This window comes from Gekko japonicus, unplaced genomic scaffold (assembly GCF_001447785.1).
Source record: "Gekko japonicus isolate JY-2015 unplaced genomic scaffold, Gekko_japonicus_V1.1 scaffold1343, whole genome shotgun sequence".
In the NCBI taxonomy this organism is placed as follows: Eukaryota; Metazoa; Chordata; class Lepidosauria; order Squamata; family Gekkonidae; genus Gekko; species Gekko japonicus.
In genome coordinates, this window is record NW_015177054.1 from 81,097 (window position 1) to 91,692 (window position 10,596).

The 10,596-nt window shown below is 45.6% G+C and overlaps 1 protein-coding gene across 1 annotated transcript in view; it reads left to right on the top strand.

The window, feature by feature from the left end:
- Nucleotides 1–2,834: 2,834 nt before the first annotated feature.
- The window catches only part of RNPS1 (RNA binding protein S1, serine-rich domain), a 12,827-nt gene continuing 5,065 nt past the window's right edge, over nt 2,835–10,596 (top strand). The window contains exons 1-5 of the mRNA XM_015428128.1: nt 2,835–2,881; nt 7,887–8,078; nt 8,368–8,523; nt 9,590–9,781; nt 10,200–10,267. Coding sequence (XP_015283614.1) covers nt 8,008–8,078; nt 8,368–8,523; nt 9,590–9,781; nt 10,200–10,267 — 487 coding nt within the window. The 5' untranslated portion in view covers nt 2,835–2,881; nt 7,887–8,007. The remainder of the gene's footprint in view (nt 2,882–7,886; nt 8,079–8,367; nt 8,524–9,589; nt 9,782–10,199; nt 10,268–10,596) is intronic.

Below are 10,596 nucleotides of genomic sequence, written 5' to 3' on the forward strand. Positions count from 1 at the left end.
CGACCGACCTTCCACAGCCTGCAGTTCAGCGTCTTAACCACTTGAGCCACCGCAGCTCCCTATAACAAGCATAGCTCACAATAAAGTAGAATAAAATAAAGATAAAGTGCTGGTGACAATAACAGCCCAGTGGCCATGATAGACGTTCCCAAAAGATGGCCCCCCTCGGCATCAAGCATAGTTAGTTTGTATTATCCAGTTCAGTTAATGTTAGTTGATATTGCTAATGTAATTGATGTTATTAGTGGCGGTTGGGAAGGAAAGGACCTCAGCAGGAGTCCACCTCTCCATAGCAGCCATTTTCTTATACTATTTATTCATTTTATCAATTCTGTCTCCACTCAAGCCAATATTATTACATGATCTCAGCTACACTTGCTCATCTTCCAGTGCAATATCTCGGGTCTCACCAGCCCCAGATTCTGTTTACTGTCCAGGACAAGCAGCTTAGTTGCCATGTAAAAGAATAAAGAGGCATAAGGACAGAAGAGAAGGCATGTTGGATCAGGCCAATGGCCCATCCAGTCCAACACTCTGTGTCACACAGTGGCCAAAACCCAGGTGCCATCAGGAGGTCCACCAGTGGGGCCAGGACTCCAGAACCCCTCCCACTGTTGCCGCCCAAGCACCAAGAATACAGAGCATCACTGCCCCGGATGTAGCGTTCCATTCATACCTCGTGGCTAATAGCCACTGATGGACTTCTGCTCGATATGTTTATGCAATCCCCTCTTGAAGGTGTCTATGCTTGTAGCTGCAACCACTTCTTGCCGCAGTGAATTCCATGTGCTAATTACTCTTTGTGTGAAGAAGTACTTCCTTTTATCTGTTCTACGAGGAACAAATGGCAACATTATGGTATACCAGGATACTCTGCTGCTGCCCCAAGAGCCACCATTCTTCAGATCATGGGACACCACAGCGCAAAATTGCTAAACTAGACTTTTCTGTATCTGCTGCTATTAATCAGGGCTTAAATAGAGATGAAGCATTTCTTGCCCAGCTTTTATGAATGCTCCCTGTGCTTTTCTTACATCCTGTTGCATTTCATGGTCTTTGAAGCTCACTGCTCACAAACCCCCCCCCCCCATTATATCTATGTATATATGCTGACTTAGGATACACTTCATGCTTCTGAAGAACTGGGCTTTAGTTACAAAAGACATAAATCTGTTTGTCTTCAAAGCGCCACATGACTACTGTTCTGCTTTTACTGCAACAGACCTAAGTAGATAAGCCTCTAAAATTATTGTATGTAACACTTCTACCTAGCGATGCCAGCCTCCAGGTGGGACCTGAGGATCTCCCAGAATTACACCTCATTTCTGATGACTGGCTGATAAAAGAATCAATGAAACAAAAGCATCCACCCAGCTATCATCTCAGCAAGATGATTAATAAACTCCACCAGAAGGCCTGTCTTTGACACAATTGTTTTAACCCATTTCTTGAAAACCAAAAGACATGGCCCCTAAATTATATGTAAGGTAAGCTTTCATGGGAGCTGCGGTGGCTCAAGTGGTTAAGACGCTGAACTGCAGGCTGTGGAAGGTCAGTAGTTCAGCAGTTCGAGACCCGGGTGCCGCATGATGGAGTGAGCTCCCATCTCTAGTTCCAGCTCCTGCCAACCTAGCAGTTCGAAAGCAAGAAATTGCAAGTAGATAAATAGGTACCACTTCGGTGGGAAGGTAACAGCCGTGCACCTTGGTGTTTAGTCATGCCGGCCACATGACCACGGAAACGTCTTCGGACAGCGCTGGCTCTTCGGCTTGGAAACTGAGATGAGCACTGCAACCCTAGAGTCGGACTCGGCTGGCTTTCGAGCAAGGGAACCTGTACCTCTATCTAAGCTTTCATGGCCCATTTCATCAGGACCACACTTTCTTTTTGGAAAGGATTTTGTTTTCAGAATGCTGCCCAGAGAGTTGTAGTGCTGTCCTACATGGAGTCATTCAAACCACTTGACTTCATTGGAGGTAGACTGCATTAACTGTGCATAGGCTTACGCTACGGGGGGGCTGCACCGGAGATGGGAGCACCAGACCTATTCACTTTACAGTGAACGCATGTAGGTTCCCGTTGTTACTGAAACCAGGGACCAATGCCTGGAGAAATATGGCATTTCTATCACACATTCAGCTGTAAACGTGAATGTAACATGAAAACTATTCAGTGCACGGATTTAACTGTATACTCTACACAAATTGTATGTAATTTGTGAACAGGCTAAATTGTATGTAATTTGTGAACAGGCTCACTATTTATTTATTTAACCAAAATACTTTTGTTCATTTTCGTTACAGAACAGAATAACATATAACAGGTTTTCAGCATACAGACATATTATACTCAGTCAGGCAAGACAAAATTTTATGAACATACATCAAAAATCAAAATAAATAAGTTAAGATTAACCAAGTAGTAAGAGTGAATATTTTGCTTCAGGTATAGCCTCCCATTCAAAGGATTCAAAGGTAAACTTATCAATAATGGGGTACCATTTTCCAATAGGGTTAAGTAATTCGCACTCATTTTGATCGGTATTGTTATAGATTGTGATTACTATTTATTGATTGTATGGCAGAATTACACACAGGAAGTATATGTTAATATAAAGTATGTAACCAAGTTGACACCGACTGGGCAAAATCCCCCTAAATACTAATTAATACCGTCTTTTAGCCTAGAAATTAAAGCGGCTGCTCCGTCCCCTTTAAAAACGGTCTCAACAGCGCAAACCCTCGCTGTCCAATCTTTGTGCTAAAACGCGGGCTCTCTCCGTGACATCATCAGAGCGCGCCGCCTGACGGGCTCTTGGCGCTCTAACGCCGAAAGCGTCACAGCGAGCGCGACGGGGTGTGACGGGACGGTGGCTGAGGATGTGAGTAGGGGGAGAGGGGGGAATCCACCGCCATCCGGGCTCTGGCGGGCCGGGGAGCACGGCGAGGGCGGCAGGATGTGCGTGTGGGACGTTCGCGCAGCCGAGGAGGCGCATATGTGGAGGGCCGGTGGCGGCGGGAGCGCGTCAGAGCGGCTCGGGAGCAGTGTTCCCTCTAAACTGAATTAGTGCGAGCCGGCTCACAGTTTTTTTAGCCTCCAGCTCACACAGTTTTGTCTTTGCTCAGGAAGAGCGAACTAATCTATGCAGTAGCCAAATCTCTTGCTCACAACCTTAACGCCAGGAGCTCACAAAGTAGAATTTTTGCTCACAGGACTCCACAGCTTAGAGGGAGCATTGCTCGGGAGTCGGCCTGGGGTGGTGTCGGGAGACCTGAGGAGAGGCTCTGTGTGTGTACGCGCGTGCGTGTGTATGACAGACACGAGAGGGCCCATTGGCCCCGCCTCCTTGTTAAGTGATGGGAGAATACTGAAGTCAAGGTGCGCCTAAGGAAAATGGGGGTTGCCCCATCAGGGACCCTCCTTATGAAAGGGGGGCGTCATATAAGCCCCCCGTGTCGGCTGGTATTTTGCAGAGATGCAACGCGTGTTTCTCTGATTATGTCAAAGGGGTCTGAGATAACCCAGAGAGTATCCAGGGTTTGTTTCCTGTGTGCCCTGAAATGGCTTTACAGTTACAGTAAAAATATTTGACATTTTAGATTTGGCATTACTATGGTAGGTAGATACATACATACATACATACATACATATATATATATCTTCATTTATGCCTAATTATGCACGTATCTCACTGTTGTGTGTGTGTGTGTACATATATTTATATATAGGTTGTGTGTGTGTACATATATTTATATATAGGCTGTATATGCACTGATGATGCAGATAATGATTGAACCACAAGCCACATAATGCCCATTGTTAGGGCCAACAGAAATGATACAAAACTTTGTGCAAATTACATAATTGCTACATCTTGTAATATTTTATCATGCCTCAGTGTGAGGGTGAGTGTATCTTTTTTCCCTTTATCTTTGTGTTTTTAAAAGCTCCTTTGGCTTTTGAAGTGTCTTAACTCCCGTGTGATATACAGGCATAATAAAAGGTGTTAAGGAAATCAGCATGTTTACATGCAAACCAGTCCTGTGCTCAGTTGGTGCTTTGCCAAACATACCAGTTTAAAACACGTATAAATAAAAGATGTTTGGCGGAAGGGGAGCTCAGCTGACAGCTTCCCAAAACATCTTTTATTTATACTGGTATTTGTAAATTGGTTCCCTATCTCTCCGCCTAGGACCTGGCCACTGTGACCCATGCAATGGTCACTCCCAGGCTGGATTACTGTAACTCGCTCTACATGGGCTTACCCATGAACCTGATCCGGAAACTCCAGCTGGTGCAAGATGTGGCGGCTTGCCTACTGACCGCAATGCCTCTGTGGGCATGCATTCAGCCAGCGCTCTATCAGTTGCACTGGCTACCTGTTGAGTACCGGATCCGCTTCAAGTTGATGTTGTTTTAACCTTTAAAGCCAGGAGTGGCTAGCTAGATGCTTCCAGAAAGCTCATATGTCTTCAGCATCACTGATGACGCTGAACATAGAGGGTCTGTTTATAAATGATTAATTATTTGTGATGAAGCGAAGTTCTTTTTGTTCTGAATTTACTTTCAGTGAGTTTCATTGGGGTGACCGCCAAATATTAGTTTTGGGGGAGAAAATGGCCTCGCCTGTCTACTTTGTCTCAATTGTTGATAAATATCTGTCTTGTCCTCTGTTGATTGCTTTTTGCCTAAACTAAAATCCCAAATGGTTTAGCCTTTCCCCATAGGGGAAGGTACCGGCCAGCCCCTTTGATTTATCCATTGCTTCATGTATATCCCACCTTTCCCCCTAATGGGTACCCAGCCCTTTGTGAGAGTGTCTGACTTGCCTCAGGTCACCCACTAAACTTTCATGGCGAAATGGGGATCTGAACTAGAGATGTAAAATTTCCGGAAATTTTGAAGCTTGGGAAAAAACTCGGGTTTTTTCCGTTTCCCCCCGGAAAAAAATGGAAATTTTGGGGAAAATTGAAAAAATGCTACATTAGCATTTCTTTTGTCTTTTCTAGATTGAAAGTCATTCTGTTACTTTAGGAACATAAAATATGACTATGGACATTTTTATTTGGCATGAAATTATCACAACTAGCATATTAAAAATATAGTGTATCCAAACAATTATTTCAAACAGAATACCCACCCACATGCAAAAACAAAACTGAAACTTTTTTATTCACTTCTGACAATCGCACCTCCTAAAGGAAGAAATGCATCTTGTTCTTGCGTTGGAGGGTTCAGTTTGTAACCTAGGACTTGCTTGTCCTCAGTGCACAGAAATTAGATCAATCTGATACCATATATATATATTTTAGAAATGACTTGGAAAATATTTGAACACCTTGTCTTAAAATATTTTATTCATCATGTTAAAATGAAACGTTCCATAATCTTTTTCTTTTCTTTTTTCAATTTTTCCGGGTTTTTTCCGGGCCTTCACATCTCTCGTCCTAGGTAGAGGGGGCTGAGAGAGTGTGTAATTGGCCCAAGGTCACCCAGTGAACTTTACAGCAGAGTGAGGATTTGAACCTGGGTCTCCCAGAGCCTAGTTCAACACTTTACCCACTACACTGGCTAGCTTTGCTGAGGGGGTGGTTTTTACTAATGGACCTATCAGACTTTCCCATTGGAGGAACAATTCTCTGTGCTCTATAGAGCATCACTTAGTAGCATTTATTTATAGATTCTATGGGAAACATTTATTGGCAGTCTTCAAACGCTGTGGAACTCAAAATGGCTAACTATGTAGCTAAAGCAACAATTAAAAAAAAACCGCATTAAAACGACAATTTAAAATCTCAATTAGGACTGCCAGTAAATAAATTAGTCTAAAAGTAAAGGTAAATGTTCCCTTGCTCGAAAGCCAGTAGAATTCGACTCTAGGGTTGCGGTGCTCATCTCCGTTTCAAAGCCGAAGAGCCAGCGCTGTCCGAAGACGTTTCCGTGGTCATGTGGCCACCATGACTAAACACTAAGGCGCACAGAACAGAATGCTGTTACCTTCCCACCGAAGTGGTACCTATTTATCTACTTGCAATTTCTTGCTTTCGAACTGCTAGGTTGGCAGGAGCTGGAACTAGAGACGGGAGCTCACTCCGTCATGCGGCACACTCGGGTCTCGAACTGCTGAACTACCGACCTTCCACAGCCTGCAGTTCAGCGTCTTAATCACTTGAGCCACCGCAGCTCCAAATTAGTCTAATGCAGTCTTAAATAATCACATTTGGCAGTTAGCTGGCCATTTCCTCCAGTTTGGAGAGTTCTTTTGGAGCTATCTGCAAGTCTCTGTGGTGTGAGGGTTTGGATATCAGATGCACAGGTTTGTTGTTGTCTGTGAGCCAGTAACAGTCATTAATTACCTGGTCCTTTTAAGGCCTTGGAGTTCAGTATGTACCTCCTAGGTAAGCATAGAACTGGGCAGTAAAATGATGCTCGGTATTTCCATCCACTGTAGTTAAGCTACAGGCGTGAAATCTTACTGCCATCAGTATGCCTGTCAAAACACACTCTGATTGCTTGGCTTTGGGAATTTAACATGAGAGTAGTCATGCACAGGAACTGGCACAGAAGAATCAAATGCTTGGCCTTTCAGACATTTCCTGATGTTACCATGAGTCTTGGCTACTAGAGAGCTGCTTCCGTACATTTAGACAGGAACATGTACCAGCCATATTTCCTGAAGCTCGTTCCCCCTTCGGTTCTCTTGGATTAGACTGACAGTCTGAGCCATTGTCTCAGTTGTGGGGGTAACTTTGAGCCCATTGTGCATGTATCCCATGCGGATTGGCTGTGGTTTAGGTATAAGTAACCAACTCAGGCCCCGGTCACACGGGCCGGAAAACGCGGAGGGGGAAGCGCAGCTATTTGCGCCGTCGCATTCTGATGCACTATTATGCGATCAGACGGGACGGCGGCTTCTCCACAGCAAAAAGGACGACGGGGGAGGAAGCCGCTCGCCGGCACAATCACGCCGGGAGGCTTCCATAGGCGGCCCGTGGCAAAGCGTTTGCTAGTACATGCAATGTACTAGGTTTTTACTGCGTGGCTTCTGCGGCTTGCCACGGGGTCACCACGGGAGTGCTATGCCTCCCAGATATTCCCGTGTGATCACGCCCGGGTACTCCGCGGGACTCCCGTGCCTTCAGTGGGGCAAATGCTTCGTGTGAACGGGGCCTCGGTTACTCAGACGTCGGGGGATCTGACCTCTGTAATCTGGTGGGTTCCTCTAGTTATGAAATGGGGATAGTTTCCTCTTAAGTGCCCAAAGATGCACCTTTGGCCTGGACTTGCTGCATAACAAAATTGTGGGAGTCTTGGTTAGTTTATCTTCCTCTCCCTGAGAATCCCAACACAGAGAGAGTGAGAATAGCGATTATTAGACAGACAGGCTGTACTCTGTAACCTTTCTGACAGTTTAAAGGTCTGCCTTAACTGCAGCTGTGTGCTGACACTTGGTTGCTCAGCTTCTTCTTAATAGGACAGCAGGACTGTAAAAGGAAACTTCAAAGATACAGGAGATGGATTGGAACTTTGAATATGGGCTGTCTGAGGATAGTGGATGTACAAAAGCCAAACCCTCAGACCTCTCCATACAGTTCCTCTGAGCTTCACGGCTTCACTTGCTCATATTTCCTCCTATATGAAAGTGTTTAGAAGAGTGTTTCAAGAGCTGTTTTTTTAAAAAAATACACCCCGCAAGCTGCTTACACAAGCTAGTGCCTATTTTAAAAGGGGAGAATCAGTTGTAATGGTCATTTGGCTACAGATGGTATTTTGCATGCACAAATGTCTCAGTTGCTTGTGCCTTTTTCCCCTCCCTGAGAAGCGGGTTTCTTCTGCCTGTATGTATATATATTAATTGTCTCTAAATCCTTTTATCTCGTCACCAGGCTGCTCTTTGGAGTTTATTTCTCGCGATTTAGGGATCGTTTCTCAAACTCAAGGAGTTAGAAGTAAGAGGTCAGATTAAGTGTGTCCCCCGCAGTGCTGCTTTTGGACTCGGAAGGGGAAATGGAGCTGTCAGGAATGAAAAAGAAGAGTTTGCTAGGAATCAAAGAAAATAATAAAAAGTCCAGCACTAGGTAATAATTGTCTGATTTTTTCAAAGCCCTAACCCTTCTGAGGGGCGGCGGCGGCTATACAGTCTCCTAGGGCTTTCCCAGCAAGCATGAGGAATTAGCAATGCATCTCCCCTCCCTTTTTATAACTTCAGTGCCCCTCCTGCCACTGGCTTTATTTTGTGAAGCCGCTCTTTAATGGAAATGCTGGGAATTCCTGTCTAGCATTCCAACCCTGTAGAAATGGGCTTCTTTTGCTTTATGTTGACAAGGAAAGTCAGATGCTGAGTTTCTGAACTTCCGTTCTTTGAAGGGCTCCCTCTCCCAGCAAGCGTAAAGACCGGACTGAAGAAAAATCCAAGGACAGGTCTAAGGACAAACCAGCCACCAAGGAATCTGGTGAAAAGGACCGCGGGCGAGACAAGGCCCGAAAGAGGCGAAGCGCTTCCAGTGGCAGCAGCAGCACCAGGTGAGTCACAGTTGTTGGGAATTAGGAGGCTTAGGAAGGAGCCGGCTACCAAGGGCTTTCCTATTTGGAGGCGGCAAATCCTCCGGACTTTCATGTACTGAAAACAAGTGGGGGGATGGGGCAGAGTGTCTGTATCCATCCTGCCCTGTTCATGAGCTTCTGGGGAGTGTGTGTGTGCTGGAAGCTGTGTCATGCAATACAGGGACACTGGGGTGTTCCCACAACCCAATTTTTGGACTGTGTGGGATTGATGGGAGCAAAAAATGCAAGCAGTCTTGGACTCTGGTTCCTCTTTCCAGATCAAAAGAAGGCATTGTTAATTTGCATGGGGTTTGTACACACCATGCAACTTGTCAGTTGGAGTAGTTGCTCCAAACGTGGGAGAATGAAGCAGGCAGGCAATAGTTAGAAGCCCTATATGGCCAGGGTCCGGCTTACCTAAGGGACCGCCTTTCCCCATATGTTCCCCCAAGGGCACTACGGTCGGGGAGTCAACATCTCCTGGAAGTTTAAGGCCCCAGGGATGTTAAATTTGCTGTTACTAGAGCCAGGGCATTTTCGGTGGTGGCTCCTACCTGTTGGAAGGAGCTCCCGGCGGAGATACAGGCCCGGCGGGACCTTTCTCAGTTCCGCAGGGCCTGTAAGACGGAGCTCTTCCACCAGGCTTTCGAGTAGGAGCCGCCGCCACTATAATTCCACCACCAATATATGTATGCAGCATCGCACCACTACCACCAATATGTGGTTCCATCTGGGTGCGAGGTGACCCTGGAAGGAGAGGGGATGACAAGTTGCGGGACCAATGCCATTCGACTAAGATCTACCCCATCTTGCACTGACACTTTGTGTGTTGTATTATATTGTTTTACTGTTAGACTGTTTTATCCGTTTTTAATTCTAGCGCTTGTGCCTCGTTGTTAGCCGCCCTGAGCCTTCAGGGATGGCGGGATATAAATCCATTTTAAATAAATAAGTGCAAACATCCATTAAAAGTTCTCTCTAGTTATCGGGAGAAGACCTCTAAGTTCCTTTGTGTGATCTGTTCTGGCACCTTTTTCCCCGCTAGATCCCGCTCTAGCTCCACGTCCAGTTCAGGGTCAAGCTCCAGCACTGGCTCCAGCAGTGGCTCCAGTTCCTCCTCGGCATCAAGCCGTTCTGGGAGCTCCAGCACGTCACGAAGCTCCAGCTCCAGCAGCTCCTCAGGTTCTCCGAGCCCATCTCGACGTCGGCATGACAACAGGAGACGTTCCCGTTCCAAGTGAGTTTGAATGACCTTTTTGTTTGTTTTTGTGAAGCCTTTAAAAACACTTGTCGTGAAGGGCTGGCTTAGACCCTCAGTGGCTTGCCAGCTACTGCTCTTGGCCGAGTTAATTTGTGTTCAGTCAAGTTCTCGTTTGGTGTCCGTGGTCTTCAGTGTAGGTTTGAGGGTTCAATAATGACACAACACACAGAGATCTGTCGAAGCTCTCTGACCAAGTTCTCAAGCTGTCTCTCTGTCCCAAGCTGTTCTGCAGAACTGGATGTCAGTAGCGTTTTATTAGGCTCACACATTTCTCCCCCCCCCTCTGCCCTGTACAGTGAAAACGTTACAAGAAGAAAGACTCTAAGCTAAGATCACAGTATGTTCTTAACAGAATGTTCTTTACGCTGAAACTCTCCTATCTTGCCCACTGTAGCCAAGTTTATTTTCTCAGCAAACTCATGCAGACTCAGCAGACCTTGTGCACTGCTTGCCAATCTCCCGGTGAGAACTTGAACTCCCGGGCATGCCTCACAGGAGTTTTTCATTCCCACACTTCAGGAGTGTTGTTTGAGCGGAGTTTTTCACTCCCACACTTCAGGAGTGGTGTTTGGATACTGTCTCCTGCTGTGTGTTTTGGTTATTCTGCAATTACCTTCTGTTTTAAATTCTTAAATTTACTGAGTGGTGCCAAGTATTTAAGCTGGTCACTTTTTGTAGTGTGCCGCCTTGAACATTCTCAACAATGTAGTTGCACAGTTGGTTTTATGCATATGATATTTTTTTTTAAAAAATGTGACTATCTTAAAACATTTTTAACTAGGTCAAAGCCA